At 35.5% G+C, this 25,999-nt stretch overlaps 1 protein-coding gene across 3 annotated transcripts in view; it reads left to right on the forward strand.

Moving 5' to 3' along the window:
- Positions 1 to 25,999, forward strand: part of GSK3B (glycogen synthase kinase 3 beta) — a 195,490-nt gene that overhangs the window by 44,633 nt on the left and 124,858 nt on the right. For all 3 annotated transcript variants that reach the window (XM_058731277.1, XM_058731275.1, XM_058731276.1), the window contains exon 2: positions 20,251 to 20,444. In XM_058731277.1, the coding sequence (XP_058587260.1) occupies positions 20,251 to 20,444 (194 nt within the window). The remainder of the gene's footprint in view (positions 1 to 20,250; positions 20,445 to 25,999) is intronic.

Raw genomic sequence — 25,999 nt, forward strand, 5'->3', positions numbered from 1 at the left:
TTAGCCATCAGGAAAATTTAAATCAATACTACAGTGAAATACAACTTCACATACGCTAGAATGGCTAGAATCAGAAAGTCAATATCAAATGTTTGTGAGGATGTGGATAAATTGGAACCCTCATAAACTGGGAATCCCACCTGGGAATGTAAAGTGGTGCAGCTGCTTTGGAGAGCAACCTGTCAGCACCTCACAGTTACAGATAGAGGTATCATATGATCAGGATTCCACTCCTAGATATATACTTGTATGTCCATGTACATGAATGTTCATAGCTTTATTATTTATAATAGCCAGAGAGTAGAAACACCCCAGTGTTCATCAGCTGATGAATGGAGAGACAAATGTGGTATATCCATACAATGGAATATTACTGAGTAATCAAAAGAAATCATGTAAAAAAAAAATCAAGACACACTACAACATGGATGAAACTAGAAAACGTTATTCTAAGTGAAAGAAGCCAGTCACTAAAGATGCATGATTCCATTTATATGTTGTGTCCACAATAAGCAAAACTATAGAGCTAGAAAGTAGATTAATGTTTCCCTGGGGCTAGTAGAATGGAAGGGTTGGGGAATGATGGCTAAGGGGTGCAGATTCTTTTTTGAGTAAGGAAAATGTTTTGAAATTGATTGTGATGATAGATGCACAATCCTGTGAATATGATAAAAGTCATTGAATTATACACTTTAAGTGGGTAAATTATATGTTATGTGAATTATAACAATACAGCTGTTTTAAAACATATTCCAGTTTATATGGTAATTTTATAAGGCTAGGGACACTTCATTTTAGGGAAACATGAATATTTAAATAACATAAGAGATGCTATAAAATGGTAATACATAAGCTGATATATATGGTTTGATGGTTTAGATCAGTGCTGTTGAGTAAAAATATATTGCAAGGTACATATATAATTAAATTTTTCTAATAGGCACATTAAAAATTAAGTAGAATTAATTTGGGTAATATATTTGATTTAACCTAGTATGTAAAAAATTAACATTTCAACGTGTAATACATATAAAAGTTATTGAAGTATTTTACATTCTATTTTTTATACTAACTCACCATCTCTTATGTATTATAGCACATGTCAATTCAGACTAACCACTTTCAAGTGCTTAATAGCTCAATTTAGTTTAGTGACTGTTGTGTTGAAAAGCACAAGTAGAGTGAGTCAGTGTGACTCCACAGGAAGTATAATCATGGTAGTTTAGAATGATTAGGAAAACATAGAGAAGATGATACTTGAATTTATTTTGGTCATTCATTCATTTACTGATTCAGTCATCCATTAACCCAAGAGATTTTGAGCTCTTTGTATGAAAACTGGTGGAAAAATGCAGACATGTCTTATCTCCTAGTGGAAAGTACATTGAACAGTTAATTATACAATTATTTAATTAGAGGAGGTTGCTTAAGAAATCTTTAGTGGAAAGAGTATAGGCTTAGAGTTAAATATTCCCTGGGAAACAAAAGATGATGATAACTGTGTTGTGGGATTGGTGGGAGTAAGTGAAATACAATATGCCCAACACTGTACTTGTTGTAAAGTGTTTAATAAATACTACTTTTTTCCTTCTCTCCTCCCACCTTGTGCTGTGCTCCTTGCTGACTGCATAAGTCTGGGCGTGGGACAAAGAGGCTTAGAACGTGGCAGAGTCCAAAAACAAGCTGGTTATCCAGGGACTCAAATGAGTTCCTTTTTTTTTTTTCTTAATTCCTCCACTTTGTTTAAGAATATAAATTACTGCTGGGGTGCCTGGGTGGCTCAGTTGGTTGAGCATCTGACTTCTGCTCAGGTCACGATCTCACAGTTGTAAGTTCAAGCCCCACTTTGGGCTCTGGCTGACAGCTCAGAGCCTGGAGCCTGCTTCGGATTCTGTGTCTCCATCTCTCTCTGCCCATCTCTTGCTCGTGCTTTCTCTCTCTCTCAAAAGCAAATAAACATTAAAAAATTAAAAAAAAATATAAATTACTGCCTTTTCTGGAAATTTTTTATCTGTGTATTTCATTCCAAAAAATTGTATTAGTTAAAATGTGGAACTCTGCTAAATTAGTTAATTGTCTGTCTCTTGTTTATTCACATATGTAAGCGTTTTAGAAATATTTTGAGAAGTGTTGAAATGATAACTTTTTGAAAATCCAGACCCTCCTGTTACATTTCTTAGCATTCTGGTCCTTAAATTTTTACATTTTAAGATCTCTTAAAACTTTACCATATCCTTTTATAGTAAGGATAATTAAATATAAATATTAAATGTAGTTACATTATCCTTGAGATGAGGAATTGTAGGGACATTATTATTGTGTATTAAGAATTTAGATTGGGCAGCTTTTAGTTTTTTGTGTGTTCGCTCTATGGTTGTGAGTAAGCCCATTCATTTACTGATTGGGCTAATGATGTAGTTAGTAGTATGCTTAATATGGTCAGGATATTGTTTGTGTATTTACCTATTTACAGACTATGATAAGTGGTTTTTAAAGGAAAATAACTAGTTACTGTGAGAGGATAATAACAGAGGAAAATTACCTTAGATTTGGATAGTTCTAGACAAGGTATCTGAAGAAGTGACATGTAAGCTGAAGCCTAAAGGATAAAAAAGGAATGGGCTAGTGGGCTAGAGAAAGAACATTCTGGACAAAGTGAAACATCATATAAAAAAAGTCCTGAAGAGGCAAAGAGCTTTGTGTATTCAGTAAATCAAAAGAAGCCTTGTATAACTGATGAATGATAGTGAGCAAGGAGAAGAATGGCATGAGATAAAAATCAAACCAAATCTTGCAGAGTCTTGTAGAACATTTTGAAGCTTTTAAGCGTTTAAATCAGTGAAACAAGATAGACAAGTGTAATTCTGAAGAAGTGGGAAGTGGAATATAGAGGTCTCTAAAGGTTGAAAGAGTAGTCTGGGCTACAGAAATAAATTGGAGGGGTGCCTTGGTGACTTAGTCTGTTAAGCATCCAACTTTGGCTCAGATCATGATCTCGCAATTCATAAGTTTGAGTCCCGCATCAGGTTCGTGCTGACAGCTCAGATCCTGGAACCTGCTTCAGATTCTGTGTCTCCCTGTCTCTCTCTGCCCCTCCCCTGCTCATGTTCTGTTTCTCTGTCTCTCAAAAATAAATAAACATTAAAAGGCAAAGTAAATTGGAGAACCAACAGTTTTCAAATGATAGTATTTTAAATACCATGTATTTAAAATTCTGGAAATGCCTAATAATTTGGGGAGAGTATAGAGACAGAAGAGAAAGGGGATCTAGGATCAAAGGGGATCTAGGAGTTCTAGAACTCCAACATTTAGAAGTTGGTAGAAGAGGAACCAACATAGGAGGGCCTTAAGTAATCAGGAATGTTGTTGTGGATGACCAAAGGTCCTGAAATGGCAATAGGGAGCAAGGAGGACATTATTTTGAGATGTGTGAAGGAAATGAATAACCTCAGCCTTTGTGAGATTTATGAGGTTGTTACATTTTCCTTAAGGAAAGAAGGTGGTGTTTGGTAGGCATAGAATGTAATTCAGAGAACATTCTAGAAGGGGTAGGGTTGAGGAGTCAACTCAGAAAAAGATATATAGAGTAGATGGAGGAATATATAATTACAAATGGGAAAGGCTTGCATTTTTGGTGAAGATTTAGGTAAACAAGGGTATGATGTGATAGATTTAGTCCTTGAAGTCTTTGGTCAGCTGAAGGGATCTATGGCATTAGTGGTGAGGTCTGGACAGTTTTAAATAGTTTGTGGGAGGAGGAACCAGTTTTTGGTGAGTTAAGTTGGTGTTAGCAGGTTCCATTTGTGATATGGTGAGGCTCTGGGCTGGCCTCTTTAGTACTTTCATTTGTTAAATAGTAATATCTCATTGATTGTTCTGGGATTTAAATGAATAGTCACAAAGTGGTTCATAGAAGTTGAGTCTGAGTACAGATATAGCCCTTCAGAAAATCTTTTAAACATACATCATTAAATGATGCATGATTTCCAAGCTTATTTTCTTGTATTCTTTTCTGTATTGAGTACAAGAATTAGTGCTTACTTGAAGAATAAATGTTGCCTATGAATGAGGCACTCAATCCATTTCTTCATAATGTTTTTATACTCAAGGATAAATCATTCAAGTAGTAGACATTTGCTCATTTTTACTTTAAACAGTTCCTTAAGCATGCTTGGACTTTTTAGAACCAGTGAAGAAATGTTAGATTATAACAATAATACTTTTATGAAAAGAGTTATCTTTTTAGAACTTGAAGCAGATTCATCTTAAAAAAATTTACATGCTTAATTGTAGAGAATTTGAAAATTATAAAGAGGTAGAAAAAAAATAAAAAGTTATCTGTATTCTTACTATGCAGAGCAAACTGTTTACTTTTTGGTCTTCTTGTCTGTCTAACATTTGTGTTCCAAATTGGGATCACATAGTACATAGCAGTTTTGTAACCTGCTCTTTTGTATAATCTTACATCATGAATATTTTTTTTATAGCTTCCTTCAGTATTCTTTGAAAATGTAATTGTAATGGGTGTTAAATATTCTGTTCAGTGTGAACATACATTTATCTAATGATTTACTATTTGGCGTCTAGATTGGTTCCAATTTAGTGATATTATATACAGTGCTTCAGTGAATATCTATATATAAGTCAATCATTTTTTTCTCAGTTTTTTATTACTTCTTTTCCTCCACCATATTCCTAGAAAGGGAAATACTGGATGAAAGGCTTTGTTGTTGGTGCTGCTGCATTTAAAGAAAATTACACTTAATCAGGGCGCCTGGGTGGCTCAGTCGGTTGAGCATCCGACTTCGGCTCAGGTCATGATCTCGCGGTCCGTGAGTTCGAGCCCTGCGTCGGGCTCTCTGCTGACAGCTCAGAGCCTGGAGCCTGTTTCAGATTCTGTGTCTCCCTCTCTCTCTGCCCCTCCCCCATTCATGCTGTGTCTCTCTCTGTCTCAAAAATAAATAAACGTTTAAAAAAAAAATTAAAAAAAAAGAAAATTACACTTAATCAAAACAGGATCTCATATAAAATAAGACCTCATATTTAACAATATATATGTATATATTTGGGTATGACATTATTGCTCTATTTCAACAGTGGTTGATTTTTTTTAATGTTTTTATTTATTATTGAGAGAGAGAGAGAGAGAGAGAGAGAGAGAGACAGAGCAAGTGGGGGAGGGGCAGAGAGGGAGAGGGAGATACAGAATCCGAAGCAGGCTCCAGGCTCTGAACCGGCAGCACAGAGCCTGATGCGGGGCTTGAACTCACACGCTGTGAGATCATGACCTAGTGAAGTTGGACACTTGACTGAGCCACCCAGGTGCTCCTACATACCATAAAGTTTAAAATTTTGATTTAAAGTGTACAATTCAGTTACTTCTAGTATGTATATAGGGTTGTGCAACTGTCACCATAATCTAATTTTATAACATTTTCATCATCCCCACAAGAAATCTCTTAACCCATTTGCAGTCCCTCCCCTTTTCCTCCCCACCCCCCTCCCCAGCCCTAGGCAACCACTATTACCTTTTGTCTCTGTAGATTTGCTTATTCTGGACCTCATACAAACAGGATCATGTAATTAATATATGGTCTTTTGTGCTTGACTACCCTTCTTTTATTACCATATTTTGCTAAACTCCATCAGTGTCTTTCTTTTTTCTGTGCCTTTATTTTCCCACCTCCCTTCACACCTTTGAAATTTCAACTGAAATACCACTTGCTCAAGGCAACCCAACCATGATTAGATGCTAGATCTTTCATTATAGGCTCCATTGCATTCTGTAATTCTCTTTTATATAGTCGTACCTCCACTAATATATAACTGGGCAAGTATTTGTATGAATAATATTTGCTATTCTTACTAGGTGGTAGGTCCATGGGAGAAGGGAGTTTGTAATTTATTGTTGCGTTTTCACAGTCTAGGGAGAAATAAATACTTCAGTGAATATATTCAGGTGCTCAACCCACTAGAAGGGGAAAAAAGTTTTCAGAGGAGAGGGAGGGGGTGTATGTGTATTATTAACTATTAATGTAGCAACACTACTCATAGTTGAAAATGGAAGCTGAAAAATTAGAAAATTAGTGGTTAATTTGGCTTTGTGTATGTGTATTAGATACTATAAGAATTGTCTGTTTACACTCTCCCAGAAATATGAATCTGGGAAATTTCTTGTAGGAAAATTTAAGACTCTCAGTGCCTAGTTAATTTTTGGAGTCCATTTATGTTGTTGGCTAGGTTATCTGGAATTTTTACTCCACCCAAGAAGTCAAATAACACAACTAAAATATTCTCTTTTTTATTTGGAATCCATTTCTTCTCTGTCATGGTGCGTTGATTGTTAGGTACATTTGTTCTCTTGCTTAATGTTTACTTTGCCCCCTTTTGAGTAATGTACGTACTTGGACAGAGGGATGAACTATGTGGGTTGTGTGTATGAGGTCTCAGTATAGGGTAAATAGTATTTTTCTTCTTGATGAAATTTAAAGTAAGACTTTAAGAGTAATGGGTTAGATGGCTTTCTGTTGACCTTGTTGATCTGTGGGACTATTTATTAAATCTCTGAAGTCTTAAACTCTACCTACTGTGGAACTCTTCTATGAGTATGTAGTTTCAGTTTTTATAATGGAAATGGGTGAGAAAATAGGATGGCTCTACAGATACTTATTTTATAGCTAACTTTTATTAACAATACATTTCATCTATGAAGCGCAAATGTTCTACAGAATGGAAGGCTGTATTGGATGGAATCTCAGAGAAGCTCAACTTGAAAAAATTTTCGGTGGAATCTTGGTCCTGTTATTTGCATATGTTCATACCAGAATTCTTTTTTTTTTTTTTTTGGTGTTTGTTTTGTTTTGTTTGTTTTGTTTGTTTTTTTGAGAGAGGGAGAGAGAATCTCAAGCAGGCTCCACGCTCATAGCGTGGAGCCTGATGCATCAGCGTGGAGCCTGCTGCAGAGCTCAAACCCACAAACCATGAGATCATGACCTGAGCCAAAACCAGGAGTCGGATGCTTAACTGACTGAGCCACCCAGGCACTCCCACACCAGAATGTTTTTAAATATTTTTATAATTTTACATGAGTAAAAAGTTAATTTAGTAATCTGGGCATTCAATAGTATCTTTTCCCCTTTGGCCTTTTCTTTAGAAGCAGGTTGATACATTAGTAATAGAGTCAACACTTAGAATTAAAACAGCTGTTTTAATGTGGCCTTTCTTTATTTAGTTTGTGATCTCTAATAAGTCTCTTAACTTCTTAGAGCTTCAATTTCCTCATCTGAGATGGAGGTAATTTCATGCACCTCACAGGGTTAAGATGAGGTGCATTAAAGAGAGGTTTTTAGAAAAAGAAAAGATTAAGAAAGGTTTTAGTGAAAATAATTGGTAAGGCATCTGGCTCTTTTGTGTAGTAAGAAATACTGAATCCAAATTTTGAATAAATAATGAATCTGGTTTTCTCAATAAATAAATTTTCTTTGAACAGAAAGCTTCATAAAGGAAGGGGCTTTGGGGCGCCTGGGTGGCGCAGTCAGTTAAGCGTCCGACTTCAGCCAGGTCACGATCTCGCGGGTCCGTGAGTTCGAGCCCCACGTCAGGCTCTGGGCTGATGGCTCAGAGCCTGGAGCCTGTTTCCAATTCTGTGTCTCCCTCTCTCTCTGCCCCTCCCCTGTTCATGCTCTGTCTCTCTCTGTCCCAAAAATAAATAAAAAACGTTGAAAAAAAAAAATTAAAAAAAAAAAAAAAAAAAAAGGAAGGGGCTTTGTTGTCTATTTATTTTTTTGTCTTACTCATTTTTGTGACCCTAGTTCTTAGCACATTCTGGTACACAGAATAGTGCTTATTAAGCATGTGATGGATTAATCAATAATGACAATGTATTTGAACCAAAAATTCTATCATATCATCATTACTTTTCTGTTCTCAAGATTTTTGAAACTTTTTGTCAGCCTAATCACCATTAATATGAGAGAATACTTACAAAATAGAAAGGATATGCATGCCATGAGCATATATGTGAGAATTAATAATATACAAAGCCACCTAAGGAGTGATTTATTGAAGTACAAGTATTGGAATTATAGGCTTGCATCCCTTTCTCTTGCTTTCATTTTAAATAGTACTCACTTTTCCACTGATTTTCTTTTAAAAATGAGGTTATGTTCCAGTGCTTCTGCAGAAGCACTGTGGAGGTATGAATAAAAAGAAATTTAGCCAGTGGTGTTAGCAAACTGGTGCGGGTCCTGCCCTGGTTTATTATTAGGTCAAATAAGTAACAGTAGGAGATGATAAAGACCATCTGAAAAGGGCAAGGCTAGGAATGTAGTTGTTTCCCAAGGACAAAAGTTCTTTTTCAAGAGAAAGTGTTTCCTATCTTTAAGTCCTCTTGACTTCTGTCACTTTAAGTAATGAGTCAGCAGTGTGAGAAGTACTCTGCCCTGGCATGGTGAGTATCCAGCATATGCTTCTCTGATCCCCTGGCAAAAGGATTAGTCATACATCTTAGGCAGTGACAGAACCAAAACTTACTATAGTCCCACTGTGAGTGTAGGACTGTGTCATTCCAGTGGTACAGTTAGCATCTCTTCTAGCAGAGCCTTGTAGTGAGAAATGCTAAATGGACTCTGCTTTGTGAATTTACCCGGTGGATCTGTCAATACTCTTCTGTGGAGACATGGGCCTAGGATTTGTCCTTTGTCCTACTTGAAAGGTATTGCTAGGTTCTCTAAAGTCCATTTTTTTATGGGGAGAGTATTAGGGGATGTTAAACTAGTTTTAGAAAGAGGAAGAGGGGCACATATAAAAACCCAATATGGATTTGATTCCAACTAATTAGAATCAGGTGGGACAATGTTACTTAATTTATTTTTCTTTTAAGCATATTCCTTATTAGCTATAAATGTAGCATCATTACTCATATAGTTGTAAATGTAAACTAAAATTAATTTGAAAATGTATGGTGCCTCTTGTAGAAATGGAATTAATATAGGATTTATACCTGGTTATTTTATTTTTCACATTAGTGAGATTCTTGTAAAACTCTTAAGGGGGTACCCTACCTTATTTCTACTTTAACAGTTTATTAAGTTAAAATGTAATATCTTAGGTGTATTTTCCACCAAGATTATACAGAAAAGTCTTAACCTGTAAGTAAATTGTATTCTAAAAGTTCATCACTTGTTTTGGGGGAAATTAGAACATATTTTTCCTTTAAAAGTTTTGTTAAGTATGTAAAATAAAAATGGCTAGGTGCTAGGCAGGCTATTCTACAAAAGCCTAAGCCATAATTAGCTCAGAGAGCTACATATTTATAGTGAAAAATAATAGTAAACAATAATATTGCAGGAGTATTACTTTAACAAAACTATTAAAAAAAACTAGTTTTGAAAAATTCTCTTGAATGCTGGTAGTTGATTGATAAAAAGATTTAATTTGAGGGAGATAAGGAATAGATAGAGACTTGTGTGATGCTGACAGATCTTTCTGGTTACTTTCAGGAGCTTTATAGGTTGATGGCATTGGCTTTTCAACTCATGGCTTTTAACTTTCTCTTGACTGGTGTAGAGCAGAAGTGCTATCCTTTTGCTTACCAGCTGTGGTTAAGGGGTCCTGTCCTTCTCCCCCCCCCCCCCCCCCCCCCGCCCACTGCACCCCAGCTCTTGAGTGGAATGAAGAGAGTAGGGAAGAGAGAAAGATTTTCCTCTAAGATTTGAGAGGAAAAAAAAAAAAAAGATGATGGAAAACCCTAGGATGTTGCCTGAGGTGGATTTAATTGACAGAAGAATAATGCAGGCTTAAGGGGAGGGAACAGTGTTAACAATATGAGGATTCCTGTTGGGGGAGAGAGAAGATGGTAAGTGTGCTGGGTTAGACATCCTTGTATTGGTCAGTAGGTGCTCCTGAGTATCTTTGGAAGCTGTTTAGAACTAGGTATGAGGAACAGTGAGCTATTTTGATGTTTATATATGCATATATTTCAGAGTTTTTCATGATGTGGAACAGCAACCACCACCCAAATAATTGTATACATTGGAGTATTTTTAAAAAATTTTTAAATGTTTATTTATTTTTGAAAGAGAGCACAAGCCGGGAAGGGGCACAGAGAGAGAGAGGACAGAATTCAAAGTGGCTGCAGGCTCGGAGCTGTCAGCACAGAGCCGGACCTGGGGCTCAGACCCACAAACCATGAGATCATGACTTGAGCTGAATCAGATGCTTAACCGACTGAGCCACTCAGGCGCCCCAGTGGGGTATTTTTAAAATAATAAATTGAATTCTTCTTTTTCTTCTTGTTCTTTATCTTCTATTATCTTTAAACTTCTGAAAAGTAGAATAATGTAGGCGGGAGATTGTGATGTAGAGAGATTTAGTCTTCACATTCATTTTTCTGTTTATTGATTAGAAAAATCATGCTTTCCTGCTTTTTCAGATCCCAGTATTTCTTATTTAGAATAAACCAGTCTAAAAAAAAGCAGGAAATGCTCTTTGTATCCCAGCAAAAGTAGCAGGTGTTAACCAGTGGATTATTACTTTGTATTCTGATACATTTGCTCAGGTGCTTAAATGTTTGTTGTCAGTTCATTGATTTGATTTTCCTCAGAATTCCAACTCTTCTTGTACTCAATTTAGATGATTTGTCTCTCAGGTAACCTTATATCTCAGACAAAATGAAGCAGTTTTATAGTAAAAGATATTTTTGCAGTACATATTAAAAAATGTGAGGACATTTACTTAAAATGTATGGTTATACTGGACAGTTATTTTTGTGACTATTTTGGAATAGAAGTAGATGGCTTGATTTATTTCCTTCTATTTTTGGTATTGGAAAGTGTACTAAACTTGGGAGTTGGAGGAACTGGGTTGTAATTTTCAATATTACTGTATAAGCTAGAGCAGTTTTACTTATCTTTTGAACTTCAGTTCTCTTTTCTCCATTTAGTATTGGTTCTACCTCCCTCATAGGACTATTGCCTGGCTAAAGTGAGGTAATGGGTGTAAACATGTTTATAAACTGTAAAGTGATTCATAATTTGTTACTATGTAATGATGATGAGTGATGGTCATGTGTGGTGATTGTCAAATCTCTGAATTTTGTGTTTGCATTTTCTTCTCTATTGAATGACCCAACCATTTTGAGAGGTGTTGATAAGAGTCCTGTGTCATCTTAGAAGAGTAGCTAGAGGTTCCTTCTTTAGTGACTTTTAGACATTTAGTCGTTTCCAAAGTAGAGTGGAATCTTGGATGAATTCATTCACTTATAAATAAATTAATATTTTACAGCCTATGTGCATAAAGCATAACATGGGGCTACAGCAATAAACGTGTGATAAACATGATTGTTGTCCTCATAGATTGGATAATATCCAAAGCATATTGGACCAGTTGAGAATAAGCAAGTCTTCTGGGGGAAAAGAAATCCCATCCTGCCTTCTTTCCTGCACTAGTGTTTGAAATTTAACAGAAAATTTTAGTTTTATAACTTCCACTTTAAAATGTGTGTAAAGACGTGTGTAGATTTGTATACTTTGCTGTAGGAAAAGCAATTTGAATTTACAGGTGGGGATAACTTCGGTGCATAGTTCAGGGGAAAGCAAGGCAGTGCGCCGTTACATTGCAGGGATCTGAGTTGTCAGAAGGCAGTATTGAGGATAATGGGGGTATCTGGCAGGCTGAGAAAAGACCTAGTTCATTAAAAAAAATGTAGAGTGTTGATATGAATTTTACACTCACTTAAAGGCTAAAATAAAACATATCAGCTTTGTTAGGGCTTGTTTTCTGGCTTTCTTCTGGACTTGTTGCTGCTCAAGACTCAAGTTGTCAGAAGTGTGACCACTGGATCAGTGAGTGTGTTTTGTAAAGTAATTATTTATTTCTTTTGTCTAAGTGTTTTCCATTTACTCTTTCTACTCATGTACCATATACATATTCATTTTTGTCATATGATAAACTTCATCATTAAGAAAAATTTAAATATACCCCTTATTCCAATCTCCCTCCCCCAAATTTGGGCAGTTTGTAAATCAAACAGACAAATATATTTAAAACTTAAAGATTCTAATGTAAATTCCTAAAAGCTGAAGTTCTTATACACATCCTGCAAGCCTTTTAGACTTTCATGGAAAATAAACCTGTCTCTAAAATGCATCTTGATATTGTTTCAAGTGAGGGTTTAAGACCAAGTGAAATATTTATTCATTTGGGGTTTGGTTTAATTTTATTCCAATTCACTGGAGTCAGAGGAAAAATATGCTTGATTCCAGGTCATGGTTCAAAAGTAAAATAATATTTAAGTTCAGGCTGTTGAAAATTGGCAGGATTCATTCTGGTTTTTGGTTTGTTTGGTTTAAAGTAAAATTAGGTTTTTGAGAGAAGAGAAACATTTTGAGTCAATTAAAATTAGTTCAAAAGGACTCTGGATATTTTGAGTTAAAACTTTTGAGATACATACTTTTGCGATAGATACCTCAGAACCTTTTGTAAAGTATTTCAGATTTTCAGTTCTGCTGAAAATAGAAAGTTGATTTTGGGACCTCAACGCCTGTGTTGTTTTTTAGCATGGATTTAAAGCAAAGTAACATTGTAGGGTACAGGTTTTAGTTCTGAATCCTGTGGGTGCAACCAAGGGAGTTACTTCGGGTAAGTTATGAAACCTTTTCAGTTACCTTAGTTTCTTCCAATTTTTTTTTTTTTTTAACGTTTATTCATTTTTGAGGGACAGAGCATTAGAGGGGGAGGGGCAGAGAGAGAGGGAGACTCAGAATCCGATGCAGGTTACAGGCTCTGAGCTGTCAGAACAGAGCCTGACCCTGGGCTGGAACTCACAAACTATGAGATCGTGACCTGAGCTGAGGTCGGACTGAGCCACCCAGGTACTCCAGTTTCTTCCAGTTGTTAAATGATTATCGTGGGTATGTCACAAGGTTGTTGTAGGGTTTCAATAGTATTATAGTTCTTTCTCAAAGTACGGTCATTGGAACTGCATTAAGAATTAGAAGGAGTACTTATTAAAAATGCAATTTTCTGAGCTGCATTGCAGACCTACTGAGTCTCTTTAGGGGTGACATTCTATTTTCAGTAAACTCTCCCAGGTAATTCTTCTGTCTTCTGTGAGAGGTTCTTACAAACTGTAAAATGGTACTCAAAGAATATACTTGCATATAGACTGATACAAATTGAATTTAAGACCTCAAGAGGTGTCCCCTGCCCAGTTCTTATCCATTGCTGCATATTAATGCCTCAAAGAAACCAGAATTATTTGGAAAAGAGATATGAAACAGACTGATTCTCCTACCTATAAATAAATACAAATGTGGCGCATTGGGTCATTTGTTTGGCTGCATGTTATCACCATATTTGCAGTAAACCCTTCATAAACCCACCATACAAATGGTAAGACCATTTGTACCTAGGGAGTTGTATCTGATCAATGGTAAGCATAAGAAGAAGCAAAAGCACTGCTTAAAGTTTAACACAAAGTAGTCCGTTCCCAAATCCTGACAATTGTGCTGGAGTAATTCTACAGAAATTCAACAGCAGACCTTTGCTGAGCACCTGCCTTGTGCCAAACCCTGTGTTAATAAGCGCTAGAGAAAGGTATATGATTCAGATAATGTCTGGCTTTCCTAAGAACTCCTTAGTCAAGTGAGGGGCTCAGACTCTTAATAATTATAGAACATTGTGATAAGCACTGTAGAAGAGCATATACCACATGTTAAAAGAGCATAGCAGGGCAAAAGAATTTTTTTTTTTTTTTTTTCATTTCTACTGCCAATAATTCAAAGGTCAGAGAAACTGTAATTTGTTGAGCACCCTCTGTGGGGCATGCACTTAAAAAAATTTTAACCTATTAATCATCATAGCAGACTTACGAAGGAAGTAGCAGCTATCTCCATTTTATAGATACTAAGTGGTAGAATATGTACTTCAGACCTTGATATGACTTCGGAGTCCATATAATACAATATATCTCTAGCAAAAAACTTGATCAAATTTTTTTTCTTAAGGGGAGTTTTACGGTTTTTCAGAATTGATGCTTGTTAATCCCATTTACATGGTATATTCCTTTGATTAAAAATGTATTACTATGCTGCCAGGGACTTTGGAGTCTTCTGTCTCATCTTTATCCTCCGCCACCCTGTTTTTCCTTTCTATTTCTAGAAGTGATATATAGGGAAACATGTCCAAAGCCAGCCCATGTGTAACATCTGTCCGTTTTGTTTTCCCTGCCTCTCCTTTTGTTTACTCTGTCTTCAAAGGAAATGATAGCAATTCTTTTGTTTTATTTTTCTCAGTCCTCTAGATAGAATCATGTGGAAATGAATGATGTCTCAGGGAAATGTCTCTGCTGGAAAGATTTTTAGCATATCAAGGTTTCATAGAAATTGCCTTAAAATTTATATCATGCTCTTGGCCATTGGGGTTGATCTGGCTGATTGAAATGCTTGATTGAAGTGCTTGATTGGCGTTCCTTTCTTTCTTCATAGTTTTGCTCTGGGGTTGTGAGCAGATGCACTCTAGCTAGAGCTTCCACATCATAGAGTCGAGTCCCTATTTCACGACAAGTTTATTTTTGAATTTGCTCACCTCTGATTCTGTGGACCTCAGTTCCTTTTTATTTCTTTTGCTTATTTTTATGCTTTTTTCATGTTTTTAAACAAGTTTTCATATTTTGTGAACATCTTGCCTTAATAGATGTTCCTTAGCGAGTTACTTAGGACAAAAAGTATTTGAACTTTGAGATCAAAACTTGAAAGTTTGACAGTAGTCAGTGTTTCCACTTCAGACAATCTTAATCATGCCTGAAATTGATGTTCGTTTTGATTCTTTTGAGTAATTTATATAATATTTTTTGATAGAGTTTTGCCATGTTATTGTTAAACATATGTAAAAATAGCTGTTACTTCTCTTCGGGATGGAGAAGCATAGGCAGTGTGTTTACCTTACTAGTACTGTTGTTAGATAAAACAAAACAAAACAAAATAAATTCTTTAAAAAAAAAATTTTTTTTTTAATGTTTATTTTTGAGACAGAGACAGAGCATGAACGGGGGAGGGGCAGAGAGAGAGGGAGACACAGAATGGGAAGCAGGCTCTAGGCTCTGAGCCATCAGCCCAGAGCCCGACGCGGGGCTGGAACTCACGGACCGCGAGATCGTGACCTGAGCTGAAGTCGGACGCTTAACCCACTGAGCCACCCAGGCGCCCCAAAACAAAATAAATTCTTAACAATACTTCATACCTTCCTTGTCACAAGTAGTATGCTGGTTTCTCTGGGATTTTGTTACAGACTTTTAACTTTGTTATTTCTGTAGAGAGAGGTTATTTTTGAGTTAAAGGAAATTGTTAGACAGTCATTGACTTTGTTCAGTATGACTTGTTCACATCTCTATAAGCCTCACAGAAAGTGTAGTTGTTGCTTTTCCTCAGCTCTAAATCTTATGAAACATCATGGGGCGTCTGGGTGGCTCAATCTTCCGACTTTGCCTCAGGTCTTGATCTCATGGTTCATGGGGTTTGAGCTCCCAGTGGGAGCCTGGAGCCTGGTTAGGATTCTGTGTCTCCCTCTCTGTCTCTCTGCCCTTCCCTTGCACCTCCCCTCTCAAAAATAAATAAACATTAAAAAAAATTAAATCTTAAGAAACATCAAATCAAATGGCTAAAGTATGAATGAGATTTATCATTCATATAAAATTAGAATGTCAGTGTCAGATACCTCCTAAATATTTAAACATGCTTGAAGTGGCCTTTCGGTTTGGGGATGCTCACTCCACACTTGGATGCTTAAAAAAATGTAACCATGAGTTGTTGCTTACAAGGTACAAACCTATGTTTGACAGGTTGGATACTAGGTCACACATATTATTTTAGGATATGCCTAAGGCTTTTAAAAAATTGTATTCTATATATATAACAGCCTTCAATAGAAAGTGGTTATTCTCTTGTATATCATCTTTCCATTGCTTTATAAGGAGTCTATTGTGGTTTATATATTTAAGATTTATTTATTGTGGTAAAGAGTAGGGGATTTAATTCTATTTTCTAATTATGATATATGGAAGTTTATACCTCCTGAGTGAATTTTAATTGTAATACAGGATCCCAGGAGTCCTCTGGCAGGAGACAAAGCCTCCTGGAGCTAAGCTGTTCCCACTGTTCTGTTGTTGTACTGCATTTTTGGAGACTAGTTTTGTTGTAATTGTTATGAGACTCACTATGCCATGCATTCTGAGAAATTTAGCATTGGGCAGAGTGGTGACTTTTTTTTTTTTTTAAATGAGGGAGATTTATTGCTTTCCAGTTTTTCATCAGGATTTTGGCCTCTTGGTAGCAGTGCTTTATAATGCTCTGTTGCTAAGATTGAAAATTATACAATTTCTGGTAGCAAATGTTAAATTGTTTGAACATCACTGAATCGATTATTTTACATTTTTGTTTTCCATGTGCTTTTGCTTTGGGATAAGTTTTGAAATTGAAGGTTACCAAAGTATTTTGGAAAATAGCTCTTTAGCTATTAATAAGTGAATGATTGAGGCCTGAAATCTGTAACAGATTATCATTTATTCTTTTATTTCTTACTAGTTTGGAGCTGATCTTTTTATATTTTCAGAAACATCTGCTTCTTGCGGGGGTGGGGGGGTGGGGGGAGGCAATAGTATATGAAGTTAAAGTCTTTCAGCTGTAGTAGGAAGGTTGTAAAATATAGCAGAGGCAGTATAAGGCCAGGGAAGAATTCTTGCTACTCAAAGCTTTCATCTCTTAGTTTTACTTTCCTCATTTGCATAGTAAACATTATTATAATGTATCCCTACATTTATTGTAAGTATTAGAGTAGGTAAAACAATGAATTGGATGGATATACAGTGAAATTTTATACAGCTATTTTATTGCTAAGTCGGCAAATTACAATGCCAAATGGTGGCATGCTTTTCCTTGGCACATTAGCTGCTGACTGCCCCATGTGCTCCTAATGCTCATGCCAAGTCATCCCCAGTATTATCTTGCCATTTTTTACAGCTCTGCTATTTCGGATCTCCGATGAAGCATTCTGAATAAAAATTCCAGAATGCTCGAGGTAGAAAGCCTGAGAACCATCATTCGTGTTATACTTAGAGATTTCATATTAGTAGAGAATGTAGCCCATAAGAGTTCTCAGCATTTTCTGTAACTGCTCGAAAGAGAATAAGAGTGAATCTTTAATTTCTGCTGAGATAGTAAGTCGTTTTTTGTGTTTTTTTTTTTAACTAGATATACAAGAAGGTGAAAGGATTGGTCCTTGTCCATATCCAATCACAATTTAACACTAAGAGGCCTTAAGACTTAAAAGTCTCTTCCAGTGATAGCATCTGTAGTGCCTATCTATCTTTCTACCGTGCTTTAATATTTTTGCAGAATTACTTCGTTTATGCATTATAATTTGCATATGAGAAAAAGCACGATTAGGTGTTAGGCATTACCCAGGCCTAATAGTTGATTTGAAGAGCTTTTAAATCCCAGGGTTCTGGGGCGCCTGGGTGGCTCAGTAGTTGGGCATCTGACTTCAGTTCTCGTCATGATCTCATAATTTATGAGTTTGAGCCCCACTTCGGGCTCTGTGCTGACAGCTCAGAGCCTGGAGGAGCCTGCTTTGGATTCTGTGTCTACCTGTCTCTCTGCTCCTCCCCCACTCACGCGTGTGCGCACTCTCACACTCTCTCTGTGTCTCTAAAATGAAGCTAAAAAAAAAAAAAATCCCAGGGTTCTGATGGATATCTTTCATAGCTGATTCTTGAAACCCTGAAACAAACCATTTTTCTGAAATGTGGAGAAATGCAACCTAAAGAGGCAAGTAAGGAAAGTCATTACACATGCTTATATTGTTTTAAGTTCTCTACTGAAAGCAAGTACAAAACTGTGGCTACTGTTTTCTTTATTGAAATATGGTTATACAGTAGAAAAGCATAATTTTTGTTTATGCCTCAGACAGCTTTTGTTTTCAGTTAAAGTTGTGGAATGCAACAGCCATTCTTAAAATCTGTTAATTTATTTGAAAAATAATGATGCTTTGTTTTGTGGATTAGATGTGTGAGATTTTGCAAGCAACCTGTTCAGTGAAATTATTCATAGTCCTTGAAATATATAGTTTTTGGTGATATGGTTTTGACTTGGATGATCTAGGGAAGAGTTGGTTGGACTGTTTGAAATCAATTGTTTTTTATTTTCTTTGGACAATTGGATTGTAAGAAAATGTGTTCAGTACCTTGAATTTTAATCTTTCCTGAATCTAACCTTCTAGATCTCTTCATTTTGAGTTTAAGGTCAGAAGACTGTGATTCTGTCTTTAGAGGAATGTTTCAAGTAAAGATAGGTAAAGATCTATTTTACAAATGAAGAAGAAAATAACTTACATTAAGGTTTATAGTCAACCTGAAAAGTTGTAGTTAACATTAACATGCTCAGAAGTGAAAGTGATATGGAATATTTGGGGGAATTGAGCATGATGATTTAGAATTGAGATTTGATTAAACTGGGTTTTGCAAATATATTAGACTTATTTTACTAGGAAGTGAAATGTGAAGGGATCATTTGAAAGCATTGAGAACTACTGTATATGTATTGACTTGTGCTGGGATTTGCATGTATTTAAAGTACATATAATACTGTTGTGAATAAAAATGTTGGTGTTGACAAGATTTGAGTTACCTTTCTACAAGTGGTGTTAGATTTGTGCTGTCATATCTGTTGGGTGTTATACCTTAGAACCAAAACCCTACATATTTAAGGTAGTTAGCCATGACATAATATATACTGTAGACTGCCTGTAATTTACCTTGCTATCTTATGTAGGAATCCTTCATTGCTTTTGTGTCTGTCAGGAAGGCTGCCTTATAAACAGGAGCATTAATTAGTCACAGATATCACTTACTGTGATTTTTTTTTTTTTTTTGTCTATATTAGTACCTTTGTGAACTAAAATGGCTATACATATTGGTTAAATGTGCCACTAACATTTGGATATTCATTTACCTGATAATTTTATTTTGGGGAAAAACACTCAAACCATTGGAAAATGAGATTAATATATATTTTTTTATATGTGAGGTTCAAGTGAATACTTCAAAATCTTGGCTTGGTATCTAGAGTTAAAAACTACATTTTTTTTCTTTTATTAGGTTAATATGAATTCAGTTAGCATCATACAAATAAAATTGATATAATGGAAGAGTAGAAGAAGAAACAAACGGAAAAAGTGCAGTTTAGTCAGTGAGCCTAAGGACTTGGATGTACTGAGATTTGGTTTTAGATTTGTCAGGAAGAGAGAAGCACAAGTCATACTTGCTACTTACCAATGACTGTACTCAGTAGAATCTCTGTGTGTTCTGAAATCACTAAAAGAACAATTTAAAACTCTTTAGAATCAGGTTCTAGGTAGCATAGTATGGTTTAGAATAGTTTAAGAGTTCAGAGACCCAAGATGATTGTGAACTCTGCCTAGGCAATAAGAGGTGGCTCTTGAGCTTGAATTGAAGAGTCTTTAGATTGTTACTGGGAAGGGTGGGAAGGCACAGAAGATAAGGCAAGAGCTATTGAGTGGACAGAGACCACAGAACCAGTGAGCTACTTATGAATGAGGCTCACTCAGTTCAGAATGGGTTTGGTTTTTCTTTTCTTACTCCAAATTAACACTCTTTCCCATGTTCCTTTTCCCCATTTGACCTTTCTCTAAGAGATAGTTGATTTTCTTAAAAAGAAGTAAGATGCAGAGAAAGAAAAACTCAAAGCCTTACCTTCCTAAAGGCAGAATGGTCTGAATAGAGTCAACATATTTAGATGTTTTCAGTAGTATTTATTTTCAAGTAAAATAAGGAAGCCTTCAGAAAAGAACTAGGGCCTTCTTTAGAAAGAACAGATGGGATTCAAACCCAGGGTCCACCATTTGACTTTTGACCTTCAGCAAATTTAACATTATTTCCATTAGTTTTGTATGGAAACAGTATTATATACTTCATGGGGTGATTGTTTTCATTAAATAAATCCCCATATGTAAACTAAGCACGATGTCTAGTCTACAGAATGACTAAATGGTGGTTAAAAAGTTACTTACAAATTGAAACAAATAGTTGAAGTAATTCTATACAATAAACTAAGATGAACATTTAAAAATGATTTGTAGTAAAAAACATAGTTTACTATGTAAACTATTGTGTACTTCAGCAATTTTCTCTGTTTAATTCTTTACAGTTCTCATTTTTCTGTCTCTTGTTTCTTTTAGGAGACAAAGATGGCAGCAAGGTAACTACAGTGGTGGCAACTCCTGGGCAGGGTCCCGATAGGCCACAAGAAGTCAGCTATACAGACACTAAAGTGATTGGAAATGGGTCATTTGGTGTGGTATATCAAGCCAAACTTTGTGATTCAGGAGAACTGGTTGCCATCAAGAAAGTATTGCAAGACAAGAGATTTAAGGTAAGACCTTTGGTATTTCATGCATTTTGTTGCTGTCAGTTGATGTGAATGAGTATTTTTTCTAATCATTTCTTTTTGCTTCAAATTTCATTTACTGTGCAGATTTATTGTAGACACGGTATTTTCTCTTGTGTATTTTGTAGAGATAAAAGTTACTAAAGATTGCAATATTATTTTTGAACCACTGCCTTAAGTGATACATGATTTTAAAATGCTGTGAAAGGTAGATTAAAATTCTTAATTTATACTTTTAAAAAGTGACCTCTCCTTGCCTAGGGTCTCATTGGTGTAGGAGACCAGAGAAACAGTACCTGTAGTGTTTGATCATTTGACTATTGACTATGCCTCCTTTCTTAAAATTTCCTTTGAATCTGTAATGCAACACTATCATTTTTTTCCCCAATAACTGACTTTTCTTTGGTATTTTCTTATGTCTTTCTTCAGTCTACTCTGAGAAACAGTTTATTTTAATTTCTTACACCAGCTCTTTAGGGGATCCTATGCATGAATGTTGAAAGGTCATCTCTATGTTATGGTATAGTGTAGAGAGTCAAAAGATCTGGGCTCTAACATATGTTCTGCCATTAACAAGCCATGCAGCTCTGTTCTCTTCTCTACTTCTGCCACCTCTGCAACATCTTACTGAGAGTCTCCCCTGTACTAGTAAGTATGCCAAACATGAAGGGCTATAAAAATAAATAAGAGATGATCACTGCTCTGAAACAGCACAGAGTCTACTATCTTTATTGCTCTAGAGTGTCTCAAACATTCTAAAGAGGTTTTTTAGGAAAAAAAAATTGTTACACCTTTTGTCTTCAGTACTCACTCTCTCTCCTAAGTACTAGTCCCATGTTGCCAAATGCCTACTGGATATTGATATCTGGTATCTCACATTGCAAGGGCTTCTTGCCTAATTCTGATCTGACTTTTGAGACCCAGTGGAAATCCTTTCTGTTGCTTCCCATTCCTTTTTGCTTTTTCCTTTTTCCTTCTAATGATGTCATTCGCTTTGTCATTCAGACTTTTCTGTTCTCTCATATCTCATGTCCACTTGTCACCCTGCATTGATTTTTTTTCTTTTCTTTACTGCCTTGATGATTTGTGCCTTCTTTCCTTTTCTCATCACTAGTAGTCTAGTCAGGCCCTTGCCATTATTTGACTTACCTACTAGTAAGACTCTACCTCTGATCTTCTGCATGCCACCACAAGAATAATCCCACACTTAAGGTTGATCATATTATTTCTCCTACACACAATTCTTCTGTGGTTCCTCATAGTCTAGAAAATAAAGCCTGCCCAGTTCAGTAGTGTGTTCAGGGACTTCTGTAGTCTTATCTCCAAATACTCAGCTTTCCAAACCTTTTATGCTACTGTCCGTGAAATATATATTGGTTTTTATTTAGCTTCCTTTCTGTCACTCCCGTTCTCTTGCTAATCTAAGTCCTGTCCTTTATGAAATTTCTCAGATGATTCCGGCCAGCCATATGGATTTTGTTCTAAATTCCTTGAACACTTACTGTCCCTAAACTAGGAAATTCCAAATTTTTTCATGACAAGGACTCCATTTTTATTATATGTATCTCCTGGAAACCCGCAAAATCAGTGGGTTGGTTTTTTGTTTTTTGTTTTGGATTAGTGTTGATGATAGCAAATACTTAACAAATTCTTGTTATATACCCAGTGATCTCCTAAGCTTTTTACATAATTAGTTTTATTTGAGCCTTATCATTAGTACTGTGAGATTAGTACTGTTGTTATTTGGCTAAGAAAACTTACGCACAGAGATTATAAATTAACTTGTCCAGGGTCACACAATTATTAGCAAGTAGAAAATTGGGCAAGTATTTGAATCAAGCATTCTGACTCCAGAGTGCTTTGTTAAACATTTTATCATCACTGCATCAGAACCATATATTCTGTTTAGAAAGTATTTGTGTTTGTATTCTTGCTTTTTTTTTTTAAATTAAAAATTTTCCCTTTAGCGTGGTTTATTTATTCATTTGAAATAGTTTGGTTCATTTGTTTCTGAATGTATCCCTTCTTAGAACTTTAACCCTGTTTTTTTTTTTTTTTTTTTTACTTTTTAAAAAATTATATTTTCTATCTGTGAAACACACTAACATGGTTCCAAAGATCAGAAATATACAAGTGCCATTTCTTCTCTATTCCCTGTATTTTGTTTCTACTCGCTTCCTGTAGCTAGCCAGTCTCATTATGTTTTGGTTCATTTTTTCTGGGTTTCTTTTGCACAAGTGAGCAATTAAGTGTAATTTTCTTGGCTTCTTTTTTACATAAAAGGTAATTTATTAAGGGAGCTCTTTTGTACTTTGCCTTTTCTCTTGATATAGTTCTTAGAAATCATTGCATATCATTTCAGAGATTTTTCTCATCTAGCTGCATAGTATGCCAGAGTTGATTCAATCATTCTTGTATGTATGGATATTTCATTTCTTTTCAGTATTTTTTTTTATCTCCAAGAGTGCTGCTATGAAAAACCTTCTCTCATATATTTTTTTTAATTAGATGTGTATCTTCAGAGTAAATTAAGAGAGGTAGACTGCTGAGTCAAAGCATAAACACTTAGGTAATTTTGTTTGATATTGTTAAATTCCCCTCCATAATGGTTGAATCAGTTTGCATCCTCTTTGGTCATTTGAGTGCCTATTTCCCCTTAGCATGGACAACTTGCCTTGCCTAAGTTTTTCAATTTTTGCCAATCTGATATGTGAGAAATGGTAGCTCATTGTAGTTTTAATTTATAATCTCATTATTATGAATGTGGTTCAACATCTTTCCATCTGTTTAAGGTCCGTTTTGTTTTTGTATGTGTAAATTGTTCTTTTTTCTTTTTGTCCATTTTTTAAATGAGTTTTTGGTCTTTTCCTCTCAACTCTGAAGAGTTCTTTATTACGGATTTATTCTTTATCTGTGATATATTGAGTATTTTTACCTCGTGTATTCTGTTTTTATACCATATGAAAGTCTCCCACTACCCCATACAGTCGAATTTATTGTTCTTTTCTTTTATCATATGTGGATTTAAAAAAAAAAAAATTTTTTTTTAACGTTTATTTATTTTTGAGACAGAGAGAGACACAGAGCATGAACAGGGGAGGGGCAGAGAGAGAGGGAGACACAGAATCTGAAACGGGCTCCAGGCTCTGAGCTGTCGGCACGGAGCCCGACGTGGGGCTCGAACTCACTGACCGTGAGATCATGACCTGAGCCGAAGTTGGACGCTTAACCGACTGAGCCACCCAGGCGCCCCATATGTGGATTTTAATTTATGATTAGAAAGCCTTTTCCTTATAAAGCCTTTCCTTATAAAAAGCCTTTTCCCCAGGTTGAAGAGAAATTCAACCATATTTTCTTTTGGTAGTTACAAGATTTCACTTTTTACATTTAAATTCCCTGATCTGTTTGAAGTTTATTCTTGTTTATGGTGTTTATGCCTCTGTATGGTATGAGTTACTGATATAATTTTATCCTTTCTTTAAAAAAATTTTTTTTTATTACGTTTATTTATTTTGTGAGAGAGAGAGAGAGAGGAGGAGAGAGGCAGAGAGAGAGGGAGACACAGAATCCAAAGCAGACTCCACGCTCTGAGCTGTCAGCACAGAGCCCAACGTGGGGCTCACACATACAAGCTGTTAGATCATGGCCTGAGCCAAAGTTGGATGCCTAACCAACTGAGCCACCCAGGCACCCTGTAATTTTATCCTTTCTCAATCATTAACCGGTTAGTTGTTCAGTACAGTTTATTAAAAGGCCGATCTTTTCTCCAGTGATTTGAGATGCTATGGTTATTACATGCTAAATTTCCACGTGTACTTGGTCTGTTTCTGGACTTTCTGTTCTGTTCCAGTAGGTCATTTGCATGCATGTTCCTGTGTCAGTACCACATTATAGTATGTTTTATGTCTGGTTGAGGTAATCCACTCTTGAGGCTTTTTTTTTTCCTCCTAGCTTTTCTTGAATGTTTATTTTTCCATATGAACTTTGACATAAATTTGGCTAACTCGATTTAAAATAGGTTGCTGATACTCTTAATTGAAATTTCATTAACTCATTAACTTAGGGAGAACTAACCTTTTTGTGGTGTTGAATTATCTTATCGAGGAATAAGAGATACCTATTTGTTCAAATTTACGTTTGTGTCTTTCAGGAGTTTTATTTATATAGACTTTTGACATTTCTTACTAAGTTTGTTCCTAAGTACTTATTGCTTTTATTGCTATTGTATGGTTTTGTTTTTGTTTTTATTTTAATTTTTTCTCTTACATGCTAAAAAGTGGTGAGTTCATTTCATTCCACTGTATCACCTTTCCTTTGTGAAACTTAAGTATTTGTTCTTCTTGCTAAATGTTAACTGTTTTTAAAAAAATAAAATTTGATACATTGACCAATTCATTTCTCTTGATTATTATAATATATATACTACGAATTTTTCTGACAACTTAAAATTCTGTAGTTTCACATCTGTGGTTTATGTAGCTGCTGCCTAGGATTATATTAAATAATTAGATATTTCCAGAAAAAGTTTGAAGTCTTCTCCTTGCCCAATCAAATAAACCAACCTGTTGAACCTGCTAGTATCAGTGAGAGGCAGTTTGTTTTGGTGAAAAAACAAGGAGAGAGAAAACGGTCAGAGACAGAAAGAAAATCAAGAGGAATTACCCTGCATCAGCAATCATGTAAACTATATCTAAGACACTGAGCTTTTCTATTAGGAATTTCTGGAATAATCTTCATTTCAGTAATGTTTTACCTGCAGTTTGAATGCTTTTTCCCCCCCTGTGACCATTCTGTGACAAATTACTTTAACAGAAATTAAATTACTTCACTTAGCCAGTTTAGAAGTACTTGTTATAGAAAATGCTCTTGTGGTTTTGTAGAGGTAAAGTCCAGCTAGGTACCTTATGTAGGAGACCTTTGATATTAGAGCAGAGAGAAGATTAATCAATCCCAAAAGCTACTGACACTTGTTGAGGCCAGCTTTTCTAATTTGAAAATTGGTTAGTTGCATTTTTAATTAATTAATGATCTTAGCTTCATAAACTATTAATTTCATTTCTCCCTTTGAACTAAGTCATAGGTTTCAGGTCTCCTGCTTGGTTTCACTTGTTCTGTGGTTAGATATGGGAGTGGAGGTGTGAAGTGTCACTGTTGTTCTATTGTGAATAGAGAGTGAATAGAGCCCTACTTGTAATATATACCATTTTCGAGAGTGAGGAGAAATAATGCCTGGTTTGATCCTTGAAGATATGATTATTCTCTGCATGATGTTGTGGAGACACCATAGAAGAAAGAAGACCTTGTTGTTTACATTAGTAGTTTTGTAAACTAGAGTATATTTATTAACTTTTTGAGTCTCAGTTTCATCATCTATGAAATGAGAATGCTACTACAGCAATGCCCCAGCTTACTGTTTGGCACAGAAAAGAAGTCATTATTGTGTTCCTTTTTTTTCCCTTCAATGTTGTATAAACCAAATGAAACAATGTATTATGAGACCATTTTCTGAATTTTATTTATTTTTAAAGTTTATTTATTTA

This window comes from Neofelis nebulosa, chromosome 5, assembly GCF_028018385.1.
Source record: "Neofelis nebulosa isolate mNeoNeb1 chromosome 5, mNeoNeb1.pri, whole genome shotgun sequence".
In the NCBI taxonomy this organism is placed as follows: Eukaryota; Metazoa; Chordata; class Mammalia; order Carnivora; family Felidae; genus Neofelis; species Neofelis nebulosa.